Source organism: Macaca mulatta, chromosome 6 (assembly GCF_049350105.2).
Source record: "Macaca mulatta isolate MMU2019108-1 chromosome 6, T2T-MMU8v2.0, whole genome shotgun sequence".
NCBI classification, from domain to species: Eukaryota; Metazoa; Chordata; class Mammalia; order Primates; family Cercopithecidae; genus Macaca; species Macaca mulatta.
Genome location: NC_133411.1, coordinates 74,920,565 through 74,947,200, shown reverse-complemented (window position 1 = coordinate 74,947,200; position 26,636 = coordinate 74,920,565). Strand labels below are relative to the sequence as shown.

General features: G+C 38.5%; 1 protein-coding gene across 14 annotated transcripts in view; it reads right to left on the bottom strand.

The window, feature by feature from the left end:
* MAST4 (microtubule associated serine/threonine kinase family member 4) overlaps positions 1–26,636 on the bottom strand; it is a 578,446-nt gene that overhangs the window by 336,179 nt on the left and 215,631 nt on the right. For 4 of the 14 annotated variants that reach the window (XM_015140161.3, XM_078004811.1, XM_078004807.1 and 1 more), the window contains exon 1: positions 12,111–12,220. The exons of the other annotated variants lie outside the window; for them this stretch is intronic. In XM_015140161.3, coding sequence (XP_014995647.3) covers positions 12,111–12,149 — 39 coding nt within the window. In that variant the 5' untranslated portion in view covers positions 12,150–12,220. Of the gene's footprint in view, positions 1–12,110; positions 12,221–26,636 lie in introns of those variants that run through there. 14 annotated transcript variants of the gene reach the window in all.

Below are 26,636 nucleotides of genomic sequence, written 5' to 3'. Positions count from 1 at the left end.
AAATAGCATACCCAAGAAAATAAAGCCAGTAAGTGGTGGGCCAACATTCAAACAGAATGTAATAGACTTCAGTGCTCCTAGTAGTATGCTTCAGTGCTCTTAACCACAACATATGCTTGTTCCCCACATTAGCCATCTTTGTCATCATAAAGCTGGGTAACAACTCATTACAAAACTTGGTGGCTGATTCTCACATTTGTAGGTCTAGAGGGAGAATGTGGGTCTGTTGGTCTTGACTCCAAGCTGCAGGTTTACATATGCCAGCTCCACAGGGGTTTGCTCTGGGACCCAGAGTAAACAGGCAGTAGCTACCCTGGGCATGTTCTTCTCAAGGTAGATGATCAAAGTACAAGACTTTGAACCTGCAGAAGTGTATTTTAAGCCTCTGCTCATGACACATCCACTAATAGCTCATTGGCCAATGAACAGTCACATGGCTGAGCCCAAAGTCAAGAGGTGGAGGGGCAGGAGTATCTCTGCCTATCATGAGGCCAAGCAAGGCAATGCATGTACACGTCTATTACAGGAAGTAAAAAATTAAGAGGATTGAACCTATCACACTATCCAAATTTGATTCATAGTAACCATATTGTCTCTTAGCTTGATTGCTAAACAGAAATGGAAAATGAATCTGTGAGCTTAATGATCTATATTTGGAATATATTATTAATGAAAAAATATAGTCAAATCAATCTTGAATCAATATAATTCAATGTTTACCTTCATTCACAACGATGCTAAAATTGAGAAAACAGGTAATTTAAAGATATTAAATAATCACTATCTCATCATGAAAAATGTTAAGATAAAAATATAAAATGAAATATTTCTAGACCTAGGTTTTAAATTTTAGCACAAAGCTAAAAATCTTTCATTTTAAAATTTCCAATTAGAAAATATTTAATGTTTTCTCTAATCATTTTGAGCTCATTGTTACAGATTCTACCTCTGAATTCCTACCACTTTCCTGAGGATTGCATGTTCTCAACGTATTAAACTACTAGGTTGAAGCTCAAAAAGAAAGTGATGCTGGTAAAATTAAGTTTGTATTCTCATTTGTTGCAAAAGAACGCATCCGTTTTTTTTTTTTTTTAATTATCAATATGATGTAATGGCTTTGTGAACACACACACATGTGCACAAAGAAACTGGAAACAGCGTGCAAGAAAACTGATAAAAATGTACATGTCATGTGTTTTTCTTAGTTGAATCCCCATCTTCAATTACAGATACTCCATTCAAATGGAACAAAAGTCTTGGCTGAATCTGATGTAATCTCACTCTTTTAAATTCATTCAGTGTTCAAGCAATACAGTACACCAACCTCATCATCTTCATTTAAAAATAAATTGCTTTTTCCATTACAGCCCCTAGTTTGAGATGTTTCATTCTGCCTTTTAAAAACTGTATTGGAATGAGACTTGTAGGCAAGTTGTCAAAGTTGGAAGCAATTTGGGGGGAAAAAAAAAACCCTACACATCTTCAAAACTGGACATATTATTTTCAAGACCTGATACTAAACCACAGAACTACTTTGTGCACCATGTAATTTTAACCATTCCTGCAAAATAAATGTTAAGATACACATTATGGTACAATTCTTGAAAACTCTTCTAACAGAAATCTATGAGTCTGGGTAAAATTGCATTCTCTCCTTATTCATGGTCTAGTTCAAGTAATTATTAAAGTTGATAATTTTAGAGTCTCTCTCCAGGCTTGACCTCTCTTTAGAAGTCTAAAACTACATATCCAACTGCTTACTGAACATCTGCACCTAGATGGCTTCCACAGGTGCTTCAAACTCAAGATTCACAGAACGAACTAATTCTCTTCTCAGCATCCAAGTCACATTTATCTCTTGCTCTTGTTTCTAATCCCTAACTCCTGAAACCATAGAGTCACCTCAAGCTTCTTCCACCTCTCTTTTGCCAACCATCAACAGGTCACCATGTCCTGTTAATTCTACCTTTAGTTGCCTTTTCTCCATTCCGCTGTCACCAACGCGGTCCAGCAGCATCATCTACCACCTCCTCATTTCTAAATTCCTAGCTGTTTATCTTGCTTCTATTCTTGGCCTCTTCCCAAGCATTCTTCATTAATAGTTGACAGAATAGTTCACAGTTGATAAAATATTTCTATGCCCTGCTTACAGTCTTTCAATGGCTTCCTGTTGCTAGACTATGAAGCCCAAATCCCTGAACACGGACAGCATCATTCTTGGGACTCTGCTCATTACTTCCTGCTTCCCACATGCACTATTTGCAATTCCTTGAAAAAGGTGCACCCTGTTCAGCCACCACACCTTGCACATACTGTTGCTTCCTCCGCCTAGAATCCTCATCTTGCCTAATCAGCGCCTGTTCATCCTTCACCATCTGGCAGAAATATCTCCACCTCCATGAAGCCTTCCCAGCCTCCTTCAGCAGAGCAGGGCGCCATGCTCAGGGCCCCTGTATCTTCACTGATGACAGCTGTAGCACTTGCTATTTCAGAAACTGTTGTCTGTCTTACCTACCATAATAGAAACCCCTCACAGGTCAGTGTCATATTCCACCCATTTTTGTACTGCTAGAGTCTAAGATAAAAGTACAATAGTGTAAGTTTAAGGTACAGCACACGGTTCTCTGACACGAACAGTTCAATATATGCTATTATTATTAAACATTTATTGAGAGAAAAGTAAAGAATGGGGTTCTGTCCTTGACTGCCTCATCAAAAAAGCACATACATTCACAATCTAAGTAAAACAGCCAATGTTTTGAGAACTCAAACATGTACATTATTGAAGAGTATCTATGATAAAGATTTCCAAAGCACAGGCATTATTGTATCTAGCATTAGGAAAACATATCAAGGGACAAAGCAACTGTCTTATCATGCCCTGGAGGTGGTTTTCTAATGGAAACCATTGAGCACGTGCCAGCAATTTTAAAAACATAAAACTGCACCTGGACACTGCCAGTGCCATGGGTCCCTTCGAGGTAATGGTCTAGAGCTGCCTCCAGCTACCCCACTATGATAATTGCCCCCCCAAGGCAGGTTGGTTAATGGTTTGAGCTCTCATGTTACTATCATTGTTGTTATTTGGAAGCTCAAAAAACAAATATGGTGAGTATATCCACCTTCCATACACCTCCACATTAAAAAACATATATATTATCAAGTCTCACTTGAAGAAAGGATACCAAAGCACTGACATACATTTTAAAGGCTGTCAAACCTTACATCTGGATACTGAGAAGTTGTAGGTTTGATGACTTGGGAGTTACTTGGACTCCTGATCCCCTAAGAGCAGGAGTTTTCAACTCTGGCTGCACACCACTGAGAGATGCTAATTGAATTGCTGTGATTGTATCTAGACTATAGGCTTTAGAAAGCTTTCCAGGTGGTTCAATAGGGCAGCCAGCTACAGGCGAACCATGTCCTAAGGTTTAGAGACATGCACCAAATTAAAGTTGATTTATCTTGCTCAATTCCAAAAGACTGCACAAAATAGAAAAGACCCTTTAAGGACCTTTCATTGATGGTGCTAAATACTACATAAAGGCTTTTCTTAGACAATGAAGGAAAGCAAAGTTAAAAACAGGCACCCAAAACCCACTTATTTAACTGATTATAAAGTAAAACATGCTTACTGTTGGATGGTTCAAAGAAAAATTCTTATATCCCACTAAGATATAATGAATATTAACATTTTGGTACATTTTCATGTTATTTTAGATAATGAAGAAAAAGAAAACAGGTTCTCAATGTTAGCTACAATAAATACTTTTAAGCTTTCTATACCTCATTTGAATTCATACTCAGCAACTCTGCTAAAATTAAGTGCTAGTATTTTATTGGTGAGGAATTAAATAGCCTAGCCAACATCACGCAGTAAGAGTTAGAGACAATGTTAACACTCAAAAGTTTATGAATGCTCTTTCCTTCTACCCCACTAGGCTACAGTACACACATACACACACACACACACGTGTTCCTGCATGACCTTTTACCCAGACACATGTATGTGTGTCTATATATCTGTGTAGGATGCACACTTCACTTGCTTTCTTAACTTTTATTTTAGGTTCTGGGGTACATGTGGCTTGTTTTACAGGTAAATTGTGTGTTATGAGGGTTTAGTGTACAGATTATTCCATAACCCAGGTAATAAGCATAGCACCCCATATGTCATTTTTTTGTCCTCATCCTCCTCCCACCATCAAGTAGGTTCTGGTGTCTTAAGTTCCCTTGTTTTTGTCCACGGGTACTCAGTTTTTAGCTCCCATTTGAAAGTGAGAACATGCAGTATTTGGTTTTCTGTTCCTTTGTTAGTATGCTTAGGGTAACAGCCTCCAGGTCCATCCATGTTGCTGCAAAGGACATGATCTCATTCATTTTTACAGCTGCACAGTATTCCAAATTGTATATGTACCACAGTTTCTTTATCCAGTCTGCCATTGATAGGCATTTAGGTTGATTCCATGTCGTTGCTATTGTAAATAGCACTACAATGAACACATGCGTGCATGTGTCTTTACGACAGAACAATTCATATTCCCTTGGATACATCCCGAATAATGGGATTGCTGGGTCAAATGGTAGTTCTATTTTAAATTCTTAAAGAAACTGCCAAACTGCTTTCCACAGTGGCCAAACTAATTTATGTTCCCACCCGCAGTGTATAAGCATTGCCTTTTCTCTGCACCTCACCAACATATAATGCACATTTTAAATGATCTGTACATACATACATAGACAGTTAGCCTGCTTTTTCACTTGACACTATTTTCAGCTTTTCCCCATATCATTAAATATTTGTCAAAAGCATGATTTTTTTTTTTTTTTTTCAGACAGGGTCTCACTTTGTCAGCAAGGCTGGAGTGCAGTGGCACGAACAGTTCACTGCAGCTTCAACCTCCCAGGCTCAAGCGATCCTCTGGCCTCAGTCTCCCAGGTAATTGGGACTACAGGCGCACAGGCGCACACCACCACATCTGGCTAATTTTTGTATTTTTTTGTAGAGATAAGTTTTCACTATGTTGCCCAGGCTGATCTCAAACTCCTGGGCTCAAGCAATTCGCCCACCTCAGCTTCCCAAAATGTTGGGATTACAGGCGTGAGCCACTGCACCCAGTCCAAAAGCATGATTTTAATGGCAATGTGGTTCTCCAACATGTGTATCTCATGTTACCTGCCAATCTCCAGGATTTTGATTGCTTCCAAAAATAAAAAAGTGATTTCTAGGACACTTTAAAAAGCTCTGTGGTTACGGATAATTTATTTGAAATATAAGTTTCAAATAAATTCAAACATCTTATTTGGTTATGCTCTAGTGCTAACAACAAAATGACTGGTGGTTGCATGCATATTGATCTTCCTATGTTCATGTAATTCTCAATTTTTATAGTTTATCTCGTTTATTGATTAGCTGGGCTTTCAGTCTCCTTTATCTTTTGTCATTCTTTCAAATGATTTTATTGTTTTAAATGCAATATCAAAAATTTTTAGTCATCATAAGAAATCTTTTGAGGCAACTTAATTTTTTATATAATAAATAAAACCACACAACTCTTTAAAAGGAACCATAATATTAATAATGAAGTGGTGGCTAATTTTATCTAGAAAGCTATCGCAACTGAGCATGAAACAGGTCTGGACAGCTAAGGCAAGAATGGAAAGACACAGGATAGATCACAGCTCTCATTATGTGATTAAAAGAAGTAAACTGGTTCACCTAGAGAGGGAGAAACTTTTTTAGTGCTGAGCTCCAAGCTAATTTATCATGTGGGCCTAATATAAGAGACAGGGCACAACATAATGGATGAGACTTCAAAGGGAGATTTACAAAAAGCGCAAAGATGTTTTCTCACAGTCATTCCTTTTAGCAACACTCAATAAAAGCCAAGGACATAATGTGAAGTTGTAATTCTGTAAAGGGATTTCAAGGGGAGCAGAGATGGGTGGTGTAGGTGCATTGCATTCTGGTGATAGGACCTGCTGCAGGGCAGACCCCTGGGAATCCAGGAGATAAATGGCAAGAGGTCTCCTGGGCTATTCCTCTCACACATCACTTCTCTGAGCCAAGCTATCACAGGATCTGTAGAGCAGAGCAATTTAAAATTGAGACTGCTTACAGGACCTGCAGCACAGGTATGCTGCATTATTGATTCAAAGGAGTGCCATGTGCTTCAGATACTAAAATGGAAGGGGATGAACTAAAATTTTCCCATGAGGATTAGGAGCCTGACTGGAGAGTCTATGTTATCTCACACAACAGTGGGCAATGGCTGGGGGCCATGGCTTTTCATGAAAAGCAGCTTTGAATCTGTTCGAATTCCTGAACTGTTCAGGCCCCAGTGATGTAGGCCATGAACACCTGAACACTGACTTTGGCTTGCAAAATGCTAAGAGCAAGGGGCAGCTCAGCATGTGTTCCTTATAAAACAACGTTAGGTGTACTTCATTTGCCCATCTGAATCTACTCCCCGCCCCATACTGGGCCCCAGAGTCTGGCCTGCATGGACAACATCCATGGGCTCCCTTGCCCTCTGGTGTCTAAGCTGGCTTCTGCTAATGGGAAGCACAACAAGAGTTCAGAAAATAAGGTTGAGATATCCCCTGGTACCTCCCTGCAGATATGACTGGCTGTGTCCTTTTATCTAAGGTCACAGGTCCTGTCTCACGTCTTTGCTGTCTCCGGGTTCTGTAACTGTTCCCTCTCTCACCCCTTTAGGCCTAGAGGTGGTAATGGCTCCCTGTCACTTCTAGCTCCTGGTACTGCACCATCCCTTAAATTTTCCCAATTCCTACCTATCCTTCTTACAACAATCTCTCTATTAAGTTCTTCTCAAATTATGTAAGACATGTATGCCATCTTTTCATTGCCTGGACCCTGCCTGACACCTATATTTAATTACTTAAAATTGCTGTGCAAGTCTTTGTGGTGATAGAGGGAAGAGAGCCAAGATTAACTAACTACAATGTGCCAGGCACTGTGCTAAAAGATTTACAATCTCCTTTAATCTTTAAATGCCTCATTTAGTTATCTCCATATTACAGATGTGGATGTGGAGATTCAGAGTGGTCAAGAAACTTAATACAAGTTACAGAGCTATTCAATGTCACTGAACACATATCTGACTCTAAAACCAGTAATTCTCAATGGTTTTACAGTTTCAGTGTAAGATGCTCCTACATTAAATAATTTTAAATTATTTAAAATAATGCATGTTATAGGATTAGATTGCAAATAAAATCATGACTATTATCAAGTTCAGAACGGAATGCAGTAAATATAGAACATTTCATGAAAATTAAAATTCACATTAATGGCTAATAAGCAGGAAGAATTTGTACAAAATAAAGCAAGGACATTGTAGGTAAAGGGGATGCATGTAGTTTGGAGATTCCAAACACTGGGAGAACAGGTTATGAAACAGGCATCTGGAAGGCAAAGATTTAGAGATGAGACCTGAAAGGAAGACTGTGGCTAAACTCACAGTATGCATTTTTGGCCTATCCTGGAGTAGATCAGGGAAAGTCATAGGAGGATCTTACACCAGAGCAGTGATGTGAGCTGTGGGCTAAAAAGCAGGATGGATTGGAGATGGGTCTGGGTTCAGTGGGGTACCAGACATTTCCACAATCCAGGTGTGAGAGAAGTTAGGCCTAGCCTCTAGACATACTTTGATGGTAGAATTGACAGGGTTTGATGACAGGAGTCAAGAGATGGAGAAATCAAAAGTGGGAACTAGAATGACTTGGAGAATTGCTGTTTCATTGACCAAAATACAGAGATGACAAAGTTGTAGTTTATTAACAATTATACCAGACAGCCAGAAGGTGCAAAAGAGGAGCTAGTAAACAAATTTGTTTATTTTACAGTTAAAATCAATTCTTAGAGTATAAAATAGAATTTTTTCTGAACACAAGATTTTGAGGACATACCATTTTTATCCCCCTAAGGATCAGGAAATAGAAACTATAGTACTATATCTATTTCAGAGGCAGAAATTGAACGACTCCAATGGATAAGAAACACCACTCGGATATGGCACTGATTTGTCTAATAAACTAAGGACCCACAACTGCAAAAAGTTCATTTGCCATCCGGATATTTCCTGACCCAAAGAAGTCTCAGTGTCTTTCTGGAATTGCTGAAGAACAAAAGTGCTTTATCCCAAAGATGAATTAATATTATCATAAATGTTTCTATTATAATCCTCCAACTAGACTTCTTCCCTATAGCCACCCAGATTCTTCAAATGAATATAGACAGAGTAATACAGCCATGTAATGATCCTACTATTGAATTTCAGGTAAAGTTTAAACATACCCATAATTACATCAAAGTTGACACAGAAGAAACATTAAGATGTTGTGACTTGAATATACATTCATGCACCATGAGACAGAGGCAGTTTGATGCTCAGTTAGAACATAAGAATCTATCTGCTTTTTTGTTTTCTAAAATTGAATTCTAGACCAAGGCCAGTGGAAAATCAGAGCCTAAGCCAGGGTAAGAATGTTATCTTTTTGTTGTTGTTTCAAATAAGGTGGGAAGGGCAGGGGACAGGGGTAGGGGTTGTGAGGTCTGGTTTAGAAGAAAGAGAAGCAAACAAAACAAACACACACTCACAGATCTAGAAGTCTAAATAATAAACATTTCATTGCTTTTTGTTGATGTTTAACTGCATCATATAGGAAATTTGGGGAAAACATTTTTTCACATTCTAGTTGAATGTGAGAGTCTGGAAGTGGATGGAAATGGTAATATTTAATTGCGGGGAGGAGGTGTGAGAGGGGTGTGATCAGGAGATTACGCCAGGCAGAGCAAAGCACCAGAGGATGGCAGGAAAGGCATCATCAGCCACTCTGGGATGCCCCTCTCTTTTAGTAAGTCATGCCTGCCTTATGATGCCTGTTGTTCATTGTTCTCCAGCCTTAGAATTCATCACATTAGAGGTAGGGACACTTTCATTAAAACAAATAAAGAGAAACATATAACAGAAATCACTGAAACAATTAATTTCCCTGACAGTTAAAAAATATGATCCACGTATGAGGAATATTAGGCCCAAAAGGAGCCAGTTATCCCTTGATGAATTAGACCTGTCTAGAAATTCAAATTGCCCCAAGTACAAGGTCTGCCCAAGCCCATTCATCCATCAGAATTCCCTATGTTTTGAGATACAATCTGAAAAGTTTCCTAGATTCGAACACTGGGAATCACTGGGGCCGCTTTCTCTCATTCTCATTTCAAAGGCAGTGATTAAAGTGCTCTCAGTAGTATGGAAATATTAATACAGTCCATAGAAAAGATGGAAAAGTGCAGTCACTTAAGATGAACAACTCAGTTGTGCTGCCATTTTATGAGGTTGTCATGCTTTGAGAAATTATATGTTCTGACTAAAAATAATTTTTCAAAGTCCAAATTTTAAAAACACCACTAATAGTCTTGTGTTTTAAAAGCTAGAGGTACTGAACTTTTTAAAATTGGTCCTAAATACATACTGCATCATTTTATACTAAACACATAATACATTATTGTACAATTAGATTTAATAGTTAGAATAGTGTATACTCCAGATTTTTTACACGGGGCTTTAAGTTAAAGAGCTGGTTTGTCTCACATACTATGTATCTATTCAATGCACAGACGCTTTTTAAAATAATATAAACTCCCCTATATTAGCCTGTCATAATGATCCCTGTAAATATGTGTTTACTAGCTTTATTGATAACTGTTCTAACTTAAGGACAAATTCAGACAACAAACATGGTGTATGAATACAACAAGTTCATTTCATGAGCAATGATATGGAATATTATAAAGAATAGAAATCATCCCTTGGTTTTCAACAATATTTATTGAGTTCCTCCTAGATGCTAGTACATTTGTTATATGACCTTTAATTTTAAATAACTCAACTATACCCATCTACTTATTTAGTACACTCAAAACTCACATATTACAGTGTGCATTTTACAGAAGAATACGCAGACACCAAGAGGGTGTGTGACCTGCTCAGGATTACCTTGCAACATAGGGTTGGAGCCAGGAATGGAGATATGCAGGTTTCAGCCTAGCTTTACTAATACAAATATACCTCATTGGCAGGTTCAAATGTTCCACATAGTATCTATATTTGTAAATTAACTTAATTCTTAAATTCACTAGGTGGCGTTACTCTTATGAACTCTACAGTGACATCTGTGGTAATATAAATACATAAAATGTGTACTCTGTAAGTAGTCTCCTTACATTGGAATTTCTAAAAACAGCTACTCTATGTAATGTCTTTCTTTAAATGTTAGATGCAATGGGAGTAAAAGCAAATTAGGTTTTGTATTAAGCCAGGGTAAAGTTGTAACCATGAAGTGGCAGAACTTTTAAGCACTTTTATGTTGTTATTTTTCACAGCATGAAGACTTATCTCATCCAGAAGAGAAATATTCTTTATCCATTATACAGAGGACAGCAGGTGTAGTAAAAATATATTAAGTACAATAAAAACCTAGCACTCTAATAATATATTAGTAAATATTCCTTTGTTTTGTAGCAAATCTTTTAAATAGAAAACAGCTCCATTATTTTAATTAATGAAAAATAATGATTCCTTTATTTCTAAAATTAAAGGCCCATGAAATTCATGCCCCTTACAAGCACCATATGCTTCAACCATCTCCTCTGAAGTTGTGATAATAGACATATTACAGAAATGACAAAAACTCAAAAAGGAATTTCTTCTGAAAAACACATTTTCAGATCATTTAAAATGAATTAACGGAAAGAGAAAACTCACAGAAGAATTACTATCCAGTCACTAATAATCTGAACTATTCAGAGTTTAATAGAGTTAATCATCTTTTTAACAAAGAGCCTTTCCATATTTAACAAGTGACCCCGAGGAGGACGTGGACACAAACAGCTGTGCATTACCAGAACTTTATAGAGGTGATGAAAACAAAGAAAAGGAAATCCACAGCAGTGACTAACCACACTGTGCATTCAAAAACAATGACCACACTGAAATTCATTAAGGAGGTAGTCTGTTTACTTAGGTTTGAACAATAGATGGTATGTAACCCCAACTTCTCTAATCCCTCTTTTGTTTAGCTTCAAATAATCCTTTAGTTGCCTATATTATAATATTAATATTACAGTAATGTGACTATTAGTATTAATAATTGATACTTAGAACAAAAAGCAGAGAGCTGAGATTCAAAGACTTAATATTAAGGAACTATTTCTAAATGTGCTGTATATTCTGTATTCGCAAGCATTTTTTTAATATGAAAATAATATATGAGTTTAACAATGGCTAATGATTAGATTCTTTCACAAAGAAAAAATATCACTTCCACACAGGACAAAGAGTTATGCAGGAGTTAACCATACTAATGGTGAACATACTGATGTTCTGGCTTCCTTAAACTTATCAACTGCCAAGCAGATGTTTCGTTGTTTCCTTTTTTTCCCAAGTTTTCTCATTTGCCAAGTTTTAACTCAGAATGTATTTGTACAATAAAGTCAAAGTAATTTCATTAGAGAAACTTGGGCACAAAAAAAGCAAGGCAGTGAGATACATATCTTTTCTTCTTTCAACATAAACAAATTACAGCAAACTTTGATTGAACTGCCAGCAAAAACTTTCATTTCACTGACGGGGAAAATTCCCAGCAGCTGCACACAACTGCAAGGCGATCAGACAGATGCCGCCGAGTGGAGGTTGATCCCGACACAAAACTGAGTCCTGTGTTCCCAGAATTGAAAGGAGTTGCTACCCCTCGACAGACTTCCCAGACACTTGACAGCATGCCAGATCAGTGCATCAGCTGTCACTGCCAGCCACGATTTAACTATTCTTGAATAACCAATAGAAAAACAAACCACCAAAGTGTCAAACTAAAAGTCGTATCTATTGTCTCTGACAAAAGCAGCTTCCTCATTGAACCCTGTGATGTGTCATACCTGTAACTAGAAACTCCATATAGCGTTGCCATGTAGATACTAAGAACTATGCACATATTCGTGCCCAGTAAAGGAATGACAAGGGAACTTTGAAATTCTCAATGGCTGGCCACTGACAATGCTACATGTCAAGAATGGAGCAGTCTCCTACCTGGAGCCCTCTTCGTCTTAGAATGCTGGACTCATCCATCTCACCCTCTGCTTTCTCTGAGCCTCTCACAACAGTCTAGCCATGCTGTACTACCTCTACTTCGGCACGCTAATTCAGAGCCCAGCAGCTGCTAAACACTTACATCACGCTCTAGCTGATTGGAGCCCAGAGTCAGCTGGTCCAGCTTAGTTATTCACTCCAGCAACTTCGGAGATCACGGATGCTTGCAGTTCGGTGGGAGAGAGCAGCAAGTGGGCTCAGACACCTAATGCATTTATCCAGGCAGAGGAGGCTCTTACTATTAGACAGGAAATTGTGAGATCCTTGTTTTCTCTTCTTCAAAATGCTGGCTGTAGTATTCCAGGAGACCACTAAATGGCTTTTGGCAGTAGCTTTGGGTCAAGCCCCATCTGAAGCAACTATAAGGTCACAGTGGCTAAGTAAATCAGTGGTGACAGACACCTCTGTAAAAGACAGCCGCTGATTGGGATGGTGAAAAACTAGGGCACAGCTGGTCAGCCAAGCAGCACCACTATGCCTGGCGCTCATCTCTTCTGAAGGCATCAAAGAAAACAAAAATGTAGCAGAACACACATGCTGCCTGCAAACCCGAAAACGGAGGGCTCAAGGCAGCTGCTCTCCAGCCACCGAACCCTTTACACCTCCCAGCGTGAAAGCCCATTCATTTACATAAATACCTGCCAGTCAATTCCTAGCCCAAAGACAGAAACAGTTTAGATTTTAATTTCCCTCATGATAATAACTTAGTTCTGCTGATACCTGATCAAAATGTAAAAATGGGGGGTGGGGGAGGATTCTAAGAGCCATCATTAGTTGGAATATTTAACCTATGTATAGTCTATAAGCAGCTAAAAAAAAAAAAAATTCCCATCATGTGCAATTTCACAGTCTGTTTCAGCTTGTTTACTCCGCTCATCCTCATCTTATTTCAATTGAAAGCAACCAAGAGATGAATATTAAGTTTTCATTACTGGCATGGCACAGGAGTAACAACATACGACACTACCAATTTACAATAAATTATTTCTCCTTGGTGTCTATTCTAAAGATATGTAAATTGAGAGAATAGTTTGATCCTGAGAGAGATACAAGGACTAACAGTACTTTGTCTAAGAACTACCTCTTTCACTCTATCCATCAGAATAATTATTTTTCTTGAAAGTTAGGAAGACAGGTATAAACATTTTTTTAAATCACTAACTCCTGGATTTTACTTAACCCAGTTATCTAGTGATGTTTAAATGTGGGAGAGGGGAAGGAAGTGTCTAGCTGTTCCCTACCCATTCACCTGCTATTCCACTCGTTTTCCATCTCTTTCTGTCTGTCAACACACTATTAGGCTTGCTATCAATTGATTAGATTATGTCATTAAAAATAGCTCAGGGATTTATGAATCTAACCACTGAGGAAAACTAATTGCATTTTATGTTCCCAAAAGGTCTTTGCGTACATCTCCAGACATACAAAGAGAAGCCTGTCAAGAAATGCCACACCTAGCAGAGAAAGGTGTCAGGGTATTTTTCCACTTAGGCATGTTCATTTCATACCACTTAAGTAAGAAAGCCCCAGAGAGATTTTAGCTCTTGCTTATATGTGGAGGAGTAATAGCATCTCTAATGCAAAACACAGCACAAAAACTAGTCGTTCTTCAAGTCAAAGTGTATCAACAAATTCTAGCACAAATGAATTTTTTAAAAAGATTTTTAAAACTATGTTTTTGTTTAAATCAAAGGACAAAATAAACAAAAACCACCTAAGAGAGGGAGAAAGGGCCAGCCTTGTTATATCTTTTGGCAATCTGTAATGCTGGTGGAGAACAGACCCCAACCTTCACAGGCTCACCTGCACTTGAATCTGTTCCTGCAAAGAAAAAATCTGGCTCTTCAGTGAAAACAAAGGGAATGATAGTTGTTGCCTGCTTTCTCCCTCAAGTCACCCTCCTGAGGGAGGAGCACAAAAAGTTCCCTGAATGTCAAGAGTTGTTTTAGACAAAGCCTTGGCAGCAGCTCCAAATATATTTACCAACTTACAGTGTCATTGCTATCTGCCCACAGACGCAAAAGGAAGTCCTGACTGATTTTGGAAAATATCTTGACCCAAGAAGCTCAATTTTTATAAGCAAAAGTCAAGCATGGTGTACACACATACTCTTCTACTCTGAGGACAACCATCTTCATTGTGCTGGTCCTTCTAGAAAAACCGGGGTCTAGAGAAGGACACCAAGTTCCCACTACAGAGAAAGAGATGGGGGATGGAGGGGTCATGGGGGGACAAACCAATTTCCCCCTTGAAACACAAATTAGGTCATCAGGAGAACAAAACAAAACAGGTAGAGAGAGAGCCCAGAAGTATCTTTTCTGTGACCAATCGTGTAAGCTTGTTGGAAGCACTATCAGAAGACATTTCGAGGACACACTGTCAAAATGTCAGCTGACGTGCGTGCATCTTAGGCACTCTGCAGCTCGAAGTGTTTGGGAGGTGGTGGGAGTGACAAACGGGAATCTGGCTAAGGACAAAAAATATGTTTCTTAACAAAGGAATATTCTGAGATAAAGTCTAAGTGAGTGTTCCACCATTAACTAAGTCTAAAATGAGGATTATGACCATCATACCATCAAATCTAGTATGAAAAAATATCGATTACCTGTCAAAATGTATCATTTTGAGAAGTGATACACATACATTTTAAAGAAATAAAACCAGCCAGAGGCAAAAACATTTGGGACAAAAATGAAAGGCTGCTGAAAAATAACATCAAGCAATAATGGCTTAGCGGAGGGAATAGTAAAAGGAAAATTGCTACATTTACCCTTTGCTATATATTTTCTCATCAAGATAAGCCATGTGTTAAAATGCAATAAAAACTTCAAATGATGACACTATTCACAGGTAATAATTAGGATCTAGCCTAATTTCCATTAATAAACTCATTTTTCCTGCAATTTTATACCTTCATGGAATATGTTCACAATATTGTAAGTCAATTCACAAAGTACCAGCCTCAATATGTATTGCTTTTACATGTGTATTCAAATCATAAAATCTGGTAGGCTTTGTCATTAATTGTAATCTAAAGCCAGGGCTTTGTAGTATTTCATTAAAATAAAATTATTTGTATGGATACACCACATACCCACTCTATTATAGGCATAATTTACTTCCTGGAATACTCAAAATCCATGGTCACTGTCATAAAGGTCAAATTTAAATTTTAAGAATTATTGCAATTAAATGGTTTACAGAAACAGTAACAACTCCAAATACCAACTGAGAAAAACCAGTGGGAAAGAAAACGTCTGGTTGAACATATTTCAAAAAAGCGTACATTGAGATTTTGTAATATTGTCCACAGTGATGTTTGGTACAAGGATATGGGTTTGTCCTCGATTTACATGGCCAGATATCTTTCACGTGCAGTCATGTGCTACATACTGACATTTCAGCCAATGATGGGCCACATATATGATGGTGGTCCCATAAGATTATAATAGGGCTGAAAAAATCCTATTGCCTAATGACATCTTGATGATCCTGACTCTGTGTAGGACTAGGCCAGTGTGTGTGTTTTTGTGTGTGTGTGTGTGTGTGTGTGTGTGTCTTAATTTTTAACAAAAAAGTTTGCAAAGTTAAAAAATACATTTTTAAACAGAAAAAAGCTTAAAGAATAAGAATATAAAGACAGAAAAATATTTTGGTACAGCCACATAATGTGTGTTTTAAGCTAAGCAATATTGCAAAATAATTCAAAAGTTTTTAATATTAAAAAGTTTATAAAGTAAAAGGGTTACAGTAAGCTAAGGATAATTTATTATTGAATAAAGAAAAATATTTATAAATTCAGTGTAGCCTAAGTGTACATTATTTGTAAAGTCTACAGTAGTACACTGCAATGTATGAGGCCTTCACATTCACTCACCACTCACTCATTGACTCACCCACAGCAACTTCCAATCCTGCAAGCTCCATTCATAAGTGCCCTATACAGATATGAAATATCTTTTATATTGTATTTTTTTTTTTTTTTTTTGAGACGGAGTCTCATGCTGTTGCCCAGGCTGGAGTGCAGTGGCGGGATCTCGGCTCACTGCAAGCTCCGCCTCCCGGGTTCCCGCCATTCTCCTGCCTCAGCCTCCTGAGTAGCTGGGACTACAGGCGCCCGCCACCGCGCCTGGCTAATTTTTTGTATTTTTAGTAGAGACGGGGTTTCACTGTGGTCTCGATCTCCTGACCTTGTGATCTCCGCCCGCCTCGGCCTCCCAAAGTGCTGGGATTACAGGCTTGAGCCACCGCGCCCGGCCTATATTGTATTTTTAAGGTACATTTTCTATGTTTAGATATACAAATACTTGCCATTGTATTGCAACTGACTACGTATTCAGTACAATAACATGCTGTATAGGTTTGTAGACTAGGAGCAATAGGCTATACCATCTAGGTTTGTGTAAGTACAGTCAGTGATGTTCACACAACAATGAAATCACCTAGCAACACATTTCTCAGAACATGTCCCTGTTAAGTGACACATGTCTGTACTTAGAAATAAGTTATCTCTTTTCACTAGTTCTGTGTTGCTTACCCCAAAGTAAACAAATCTTCTGATGTTACCCATTCTTCAGCAACTGAAATGTTCATCGAGGAAGTACTGTGAGGAACAGTGGAGGCGTTCCCACTCCACTCCACTCCACTGGCCTAATCCAGCCCCATCTGGCAGCTCTCACTGAACTGCCTACCCAAAAGTCATGGGAGCCGAAGTTGGAGGGCAGTGGAGAGGATCGTCCTCTGGTAAAGATGTTGTTTCTCCCACCACACTAGCCAGAAGGAAGAGTCACAGAGGAGTGATAGAGAGGAGTACCACTGTGTTGCCCTGTCCCTCATCCCACCAGTCAGAGTTCTGGGTGTGCTAGGAATGTGATTTCCAATACCATCACTACAGTTTGGGGTGGGATCTCTCCTGAACACCATCTTGCGTTAAGTGTGACCATGATCACTACTTCTCAACAAGGCAGACAGCCTTAAAATAGATATCCCATTGGTTACTTGTAGACAACAGACCAAGGGTTCATATGTCTTTCTACATGTTCATTCAGAGGTAAGTCAATATGGCCAAGTGGATGAATATCTCCATTCATTCACTGATTACTTCTTTCCATTCATAGATAACTGCCAGTGGCCAATGAATATGTTGTATTAGATCATAAAAGATTACAAAGGAGAAACAGATGATTCATGAAAATACATACATCCATTATTGTGATTATAATATCTTGAATGCCAAAGAGCAACACAGCTGTGAGATTAGTGTCTACATTTAAATTCCTTCTTAATTTTTGTACTTTACTTTCCCTAATGTCTCACTTCTAAATATTAATAACAATGGCCAGCCGGGTGCCATGGTTCATGCCTGTAATCCCAACACTTTGAGAGGCCGAGGCAGGTGGATCACCTGAGGTCAGGAGTTCCAGACCAGCCTAGCCAACATGGTGAAACCCCATCTCTACTAAAACTATAAAAATTAGCAGGGTGTAGTGGCACACACCTGTAATGCCAGTTACTCAGGGGGCTGAAGCATGAGAATCTCTTGAACCCAGGGGGTGGAGGTTGCAGTGAGCCGAGATTGCACCACTGCACTTCTGCCTGGGTAACAGAGCAAGACTCCATCTAAAAAAAAAAAAAATGGCCAACATTTGTTGATCACATTATGTGCCAGTCATTGCTATAAGTGCTTTATATGTATCATCTCATCAAACCCTCACAACATGAGTGAGAAGCCATTATAATTCCCATTTCACAGATGAAGAATCAACACTCAGAGAAGTTAAATAATTTCCTTCGATTCCACAGCCAAGCCAAGGTAGGGGTGGTGTATTAGTCCATTTTCATACTACCTAAAAAAACTGCATGAGACTGGGAAATTTATAAAGGAAAGAGGTTTAACTGACTCACAGTTCAGCATGGCTGGGGAGGCCTCAGAAAACTTACAATCACAGCAGAAGGTGAAGGGGAAGCAAGCCACCTTCTTCACGACATGGCAGGAAGGAGAAGTGTCAAGTGAAGAGGGGGAGAGTCCCTTATAAAACCATCAGATCTCATGAGAACAGCAGGGGGGAAACGGACTCCATGATCCAGTTACCTCTATCTGGTCTCTCCCTTGACACATGGGGATTATGAAGATTGTAATTCAAGATGAATTTGGGTGGGGACACAAAGCCAAACCATATCAGCTGGGATAGGATACCAACCTTGATCAGGTTGACTCCAGAGTTTGAGCTCCTAACACCATGCTCTACTGCCTCTTGGAGTTTAAACAGAGAAGGAAACAGTGATTTCAAAGTGAATTAATAATGTGAAAGGTGTCAGATCCTTTAGCTCCTGAGAAAAAATGAGCACATCATAAGTTGTCAATGGTCAGAGCACACCAGAAAGAGCATTCCAATCCCCAATTCTCTGAGCCATGTGCCTATAAAAGAGACAAGCAGCAGGGCCCCCAGCTACTTTAGAGGGGAAATTAGAAATACTCCCCTGGGCAGGAGGGGTGGAGGAAGAGGGCTGGTCAGAAACAGGCTTCTTTCTATTTTCCTCCTAAATGTCTCTGGGCCCCCACTCTGAGCTTGAACAACTTTTCATCCTTCTGACTTCAAAATTATACAGTCCTAAATATAACACATTTATTTACAATCAAGTGTATTCCACAAAACCAAGAGCACCCTTCCCATTGCCATGCCAGGCATAACACACATCCCTGCTAACTTGCAGGGGTTCTGACAGCTCTTCATTTTCTAGTCTGATGGTTTTTCTGGAATTTACCATGGAAGGCAACTCCTTAATTCTCTTTCCTTTTAGGTGAAATGACTCAGGGCAAGGCCACTCACTCTGTTCTGAGAAGTGCTGGGAAGAAAGGAGGAAAAACCCCAACTCTGACATCTGCCTTGATTTCCTGGAAGCCGTGCCTCCCCAGTGTACTTATAAGTACCAGGTGCTGAGAGCCAGTCCCTGTGCAGGCTTTGCCAAAGAGAAAGCTGGTAGGCTGGGCAAGTCCCTGAACTTCCTTGAGCTTTGGTTTCTCATCTGTAAAATGAAAATATTATGGGCTTATCATCAGGAAGCTGGGGAAGTGAAGAGGCAACCTTCTGGGAAATTGAGACACTGGTTTCACTGCCCTCAAGGTAAAAAGGCAGCCCATGCCCCTCACTGTGGACACCTGGTGCCTCCCTACTGAACCCACAGTCCTGTCTCCTAACCCTCTATCCTCCTTCAGGCCATTACTGTCTCACCAAGCGTCTGCTTCACACAGCTGCTCAGCTACCTTCCTGGCTTCAAGGATCCTGCTCTGAACATGCTCAAGGCTGAGGAGGGCACCGAGGTTTCCCATCAGCCCCTCCTCAACACCAGTCTCCCAAGTCAGACAGCAGAGTTCAGAAACCAGTGATGAGCTGAGCCTCACATGCCTAAAACACACACTACAGCATTAATGTTCACACTGAGAACAGGTTAAATCCTCAGCTAAGGTTGACATGAATCTTTATTACCATATAAAATTAATGCCATAACATTACAATATTACTGCCTGCTGTTATTAATGGCTAATCTTTAGGAATATTTACTATTCATTAAAGTAACATACAAATGAACCAGATATTAATTACCATGTCATCAAAACTCAAAAGTAAAATGACACCTGGAAACAGGTTCCACACTATTTAAAGTGCCAGGTGATATTACACTCAGGAACAAATACCAAAGCCACAAATTTTCTCTCCCTATACTTTAAAATAGTCATTTGAAATTTTAAATAAAGTTCTAACCTCTAAAGTTAACAAAGGTAAAGACACAGCAGACACATACTGTATATGTCTTTTTCTCACCAAATAAAACAGACTTTGAACCTGTCAGAAAGACTAAAACAAAGGGCAGTATGCCTTCCAGGGAAAGAAGGAATTTTTTCCACTCCAAAGAAAAGAGAGTGTCTCATACCTTCCCACTGATAATACAACAAAGTCTGAATTTATCCAAAGAGGAGCATTTTCTAAAACACATTTCATTTAGCAAAAATTGCAGGTGGGGTCAGTAGCGAGCACATGCCTATGAAATAAGCCACATCCCATGTTGCCTGCGTTCAGCTCTGTTTTCCTTCCCACCTGCAATCCTGAAGACTTCTTAAATGTATGCAATTGGTGATTTCTACAAGGTAACATGCATGATTTTGCTTAAGTCTTTTCACAAGAAAGCTATATTGCCTTGACGTTTGCATCATCTTTTTTTATCTAATTATTTCTGGCATATTAGCCATCAAATCACTACTGACAATATGACAGGAATCATGGTATTGAAAAAATTACATCCTAGGAAGAAATAATAAAATATAAATCACATACATAATTTTCTTTTGAACATTTTAACAATGACACCCTCATATACATATGAAATATAGCAGACTATCCTCATAAATGCCCTAACATCAATCACAGCAGGAAAATATTCTCTACTTTGCAAACACACGAATCCAACAAAATATAGCATTTCTAATAAAACTGGGTAATAGAACTTCATTTTTTTTCATACGAGAGTGTTTATGAAGATCTGATGATTGGAAATAGCTCCAATATATATTTTTTCAATTATGTCCCTTCCTGTCTAAATGATGCACAGCTAACACTGGGACCATGAACTAATATTTAGCAAAGTCCCATATGTCATATTAATATACAGATTAAGAAGGAACTAGATGAGTGAAGTGATGTTGGCAGTATTGCCATTGTATGATAACTATCCATTGCAGAAGCTTTAGAAACTCATATGTTAACATGTATATTTACTGAAGATAATACTAACGGCATCATCTAAGCATTTTATGAGCTTCTGAAACAGAGATTCCTACAATTATCCCTAAAGTGAAAAGATGCACCTAGAGATAAAAGATCAAGGAAAATTATTATTTTTTAAACTTTGGACTCTATATTCCAAGTATAGCTACTACATCAGAGATTAGAAAAAGCACGTTCAGGCTATATATGTATTTAAAAATCCCACAGTGGCTGAGCGCAGTGACACATACCTATAATCCCAGCACTTTGAGGGACCAAGGCAGGTGGACTGCTTTAGCCCAGGAGTTCAAGACAGGCCTGGGCAACATAGTTTGTAATGTTTAAGAAGTGTGAAACCCCATCTCTAAAAAGAAAAAAAAAAATCCCACAAAAATTATCTGGGTATGGTGCTGTGTGCCTGTAGTCCCAGCTACTTGGGAGGCTGAGGTGGGAGGATCAATTGAGCCTGGGAGATCTAAGCAGCAGTGAGCTGAGATTGCACCAGTGCACTCCAGCTTGGGGGACAGAGTGAGACCCTGTTGGAAAAAAAAAAAGAAAAAAAGAAAATCCCACAGTGAGGAGAAGCTAAGTTCTAGATTAAATGCACTGTTGCCTAGCCAAACTTCTCAAAAAAAAAAAAAAAAAAAAAAGTAAACACGAAATGGAAAAGACTCTGGAAAATTTTCTAAGGCAAAAAACCAAGCTTGTCACCCTGGAATTTAAAATATGATTGACCAAAGACATACATGTTAACTAAAATTAGTATGGGATCCCTCGTGTGAATCAAGCATTCTTTCTTACATCTGTGTTTTTATATTAGACAGGCATTACAACTTAGATCTGAAGTGACTGTGCAAGCTGACTATTTTAAACCCTAAGTTTAAGATCATGTTTTCAGCCTTAGTCTACCTAGAGGCATCACCTTAAACTAATTCTAAGATTTTGACCACAAGCTTCACTCTGATCTTGTTTGCATTACACACACATAGCCAAGCACTTCTGGTGACTTTCACAGACACTGAGAGGCCAAATAGGTTTGAGAGGTATATATAATTTTTTTCTTAATAGCTAAGTTTCTTTCAGGTAGCAATGCAGAAGGCTAGATGTTCCCCCATGTATCTTGCTCGCCATTCCACTACTCCCTACATTTGGTTTGACTTCCTATCATCCTGTGCTAACATGCCATCCATTTCAGACACAAACAGAAATGAGGCTGCCACCTGCCAACTAGTTAACAGTTGAAAGAGAAGTGCTCCCTGAGAGTCTATCACAGAACACGGTAAGCAATGTGTGTTCCCCTTCTCTACGACATTAACTCTGTCTTCTAGCATCCCTTAAGTGGACTCTTTGTAACACAAAATGGGCTCCAGATTCTATCTCATTAATCCTCATCAGCTTCTTGAGAAGTGTGGAAAGAGAAGAGATCAGTCCAATTTACCAATGAGGAAAATGAGACAATGAGGTTCCAAGAAGAGCCCAAGGTCATGAAAACAGTAAAAAAGGCAGAGCTGACAAGAGAATTCAGGCTTCGTAGGCCAGAACGCAGGGCCGAGGCGGCCGCCATGTTCCTGAACACCTCCCCTTCTTCCTGCACTTTGGTCGTCCTCCTCATCACCACTGCAGCAGCAATCCAAGGGCAAGCGCTGCCCTGTAGAACTTTCAGATAGACACACAAACGAATAAAAAACCAAATGTGCCCGTACCCACGCATACATATGCATATAGTGGGAGAAACAGAAGCATTAAGCGAAGATCAGACCAAGGAGATATATACATAGGAAGAAGTCACATTAAGCACCACCTGAGGACACAGTATTTGTATTTATCTAGTTGAGCAAAAGGATGTGGAAATTACAATGCTTAAACTACAAGGGCACAGACCACAGTGAAATCTGTTCTTTTTTTTAAATTTTTAGTAACAAAGTTTCTCTTTATACTACAAAACCACAGAGTCGAGCATCAATACTCAAAATACCATATGATTCTTGGGGTCAGGGTATACATTGAGCCCATGGCTCTTCCCCAAGACCCTGATGAGCAGCTGCTCTCTCCTTTGCCTTTCTCCATCTCTTAGTTCAAGAAAAACAAACATATGTCTAGTTTTCTTAATAACATTTTAAAATTATGAAAGTAATAGATGTCTACGGCAGAACATCTGGAAGATACAAGAACACCCTAAAGTCATATCTAATTTAAATGAGCAATGATTTATAACCAAAATGTTCATGCACTCTTATGTATACAGGACCTGGAAACTTCTATTAAAAGTTATCTTTAAAATAGCTCTTAAAGTAAAATTTAAGGATGGCTTTCTTTAACCGAAATCCATTTACAACAGACTTCCAAAAAATGACAGTAGATGTTTTAAGAAGTTTGATCTTTCTGGAAGTTGATTTAACTTCTTGGATTTATTGTTTCTCTAGCTTATACAAGAATTTAATAGGGGCTCTAGCACATTATCCTTAAAAATCAAGGCAATCTATCTCAAGTTTTATACACTGATATAAAGTCCCTCTGTTCTGTTAGAAATCCCCAGCTCATTCATTTATATTCATTAATCTTAATGATACCATTAATGCACAATGTGTTTCACAGAAACTAATTGTATTTTGCCAGAATCAAACATTCACAATTATGCCTCCCATTATCACCTAATAAAATAAAATTTAAAAACTCTCAGGCACGTCAATGAATATTTTGGTATATTAACTGATTTGCATTTTTAATGCTATAATAAATTGAGCAGATTATCATCAATTAGATAAATACTATTCTTTAAGTAAGGCAATGGGGAATTATTTTGTAAGAAATTGACAGCACTTTACTCTCACTTCCTTCGGCTTTATTGAATATAGGCTTAGCCCTCTTTGTCCCCTTATCTAAAGCTGGCTTTTGTGACTCAAGCTAATACCACACAACAGAACATATTCCTCTTTAATTTTATATACTTATCATTGCTTTAAGCAATGACAGGAGATTAGGGAGTCAATGTTTTTCAAGTAAGGGAGAAATATCTACCTGGGCAATAAAAATGCCTTAAGTCAGAAGTACATGAATCGATTTGTTTAAATCACTGTATCACTATTTTGTTTTATCCCCTTGATTCAAAAACCAATCATTAAATATCTACTATGAATCAGGCATTATGACGGATGTTGAGAATAGAAAGAAGAAAATGGCTCAGTCCGACCAGAATGCAGTCATGGGGTCGCAAGACACATAGATAAACAAACAAAATACAAGGAGATAAGTGGAGACGCGGGGACAAGATCCTCCAGGTGCTGGTGGGGCAGAAGCACTGAGGAAGGGAATAACTCAGAAGGGTGGGTAAAGAGTAAGGGCACGTTTGAGAGAGGAGGTGAACAGAGTCCAAAACAGCAGTTCTCAAATTTATCTGCACATTAGAATCACTGGAGGGTCTTTTATAAATTTCAAAAAAAAACTAAGGCCACAAACAGGCCAATTAAATCACAATCTCTGGAAGTAAGTGGTTTCTGAAGTCACGCCAGGTGATCCCCAAGTGGAGACAAGTTTAGAAATCCCAAGTCTAATGGAAGCAGAAATTCTAAGTGGGCTAGAAGACGATGGGGAGCTAGGGGAAGCATGCCAAGCCCGGAGAGCAGCATGTGCAAAGGCAAACACGGGTAATGGAGCTGAAAATGCAGTGTGATGGCAGCCAGGGTACAGTGGGCCTGGCTCCTTAAGGCAGTCATTCTCTCCAACCTCAAATCATCCTGGACTTTGATACCCGTACAGGTCTACAAAACCAGACCCCACAAATTCTGTCCATTTCCCTCTTTCCAGGTTCGCAGAGTGTAATTTCCTTCTGCTTACTACACTCTTAAATAAAACAGCTCAAATACCTAAAAGACTTTCCTACTATGTTCCTATAATATTTATCATAAATGATTATAAAACTTGAGGAAAGGTGAGGGGATGAGAGAGGTGACTGATGAGAAACAGAAGGGAAAGGAAGCACTGATTCCTGTGGCCGTGAACAGGGGTGTCCAATCTTTTGGCTTCCCTAAGCCACACCGGAAGAAGAAGAATCGTCTTGGACCACACATAAAATACACTAACACTAACAATAACTGATGAGCTTAAGAAAAAAGAAAAAATCACACAAAAAATCTCATAATGTTTTAAGAAAGTTTACAAATTTGTGTTAGGCTGCATTCAAAGCTGTCCTGGGCTGCGAGTTAGATGAGCATGCCATAAAATAATATGACTTTAATCTCTTTTCACCAAAGACTAGCATTTGCATGGAAAGGCAAGGCACTTTTCCTTAATCTTCCTCTAAAATTGAAGTTCGATGAACTGGATAAGTCCTATCTATATTGGCTTTACTAAACACATTACATGACTCAATTATTAAAAGCAAACAGGTTCCTCCTTCTTTTCCTCCTTGAGGTTTCTCTAATGCCACCTGAACACTGGTGATGATTCCAGACTTTACCTGACAACCCTGAAAATGTGTCACCACTCTCCTCTGGGACAGCAGGTAAGGACGTTTGTGAGGAGCCTGTTAATTGTATACTTCAACTGTCCTCTAAAGAAAACTGGATTCAAAAGGATGTATGTATTCTGTTTTACCTACAGACAAACCTAATAAATTAAATCTGATTCTTATTGGTAAAGCGATACCCTAAGTCATCAGAAATAATACCAATTTCTTTAGGGGGAAAAAATATAATAAAATCTGAATACTTCACCAGAAAGCAGAATTTTTTAAAAACGTTATTTGTCTTCTGAAATACAAGTAAAGCAGTCCCCCTTCCGCTCTAGGGGTAAGTTCCAGGATGCCCAGTGAATGCCTGAAACCACAGATAGTACCAAACCCCATATATACTGCTTTTTTCTATTAAAATATATATGTGTGATAAAATTTAATTTATAAATTAGGTACAGTAAGAGATTAACAACAATAAAATAGAAAAATTATAACTATGCTGTAATAAAAGTCATGTGAATGTAATCTCTCAAAATATTGTACTGTATTCACCTATTTAAACCACAGAAAGTCAAGCCTCAGATAAGGGGGAACTGTGTTCCAAATTTCACTACTCAGTTTTCAGAAGGGATACTTGGATTAAGAAGTAGAAATGTTGCTTCCTTTATATGCTTCTAAAGAAGTATCTTTAAACATTTTGGTACAAAAATCATAACTAATACGTGCTCAGCATGGAGTTATTCCTTTAGCTATGTTTAGTTGTGCATGCAATAAGAATTACTGATAATGCATTCTAGCAACATGAAGTCTATTCCTTCAAATGTAAGTTATACCTAACCCATTCCACTACTTTTTTTAAAAGTTACTGGTAGGAATCCCTCTAGCTCAAGTATGCACCATTTTCAGAACATAATTCAAATATATAAACCTAGGATGTCTGAACGTCTTCCATGCATTATTCTATATACTCAGAATGCTAGCAAGATTAACAGCATTCTCTTACTTGTGGCAGTGATCTACAGCCCAACTTTTGTGGGGAAAAAAAAAAATCTCCGGGAAACATCATAAAGCTTTTTAATTTTAACCAGTCTATTAGCATTTAAAAAGTTCTTCCTCGCAATTTTGTTACAATGAGAGAATTAGAAGGTTTTCTTCCTCCAGTTGAATTAGTGAATCACCTTGCACACAGGGCATACCTTTATCTCACACGCTTGACGGATCCATCTTTTAAAAAATCCCCAACATTTTTACCTC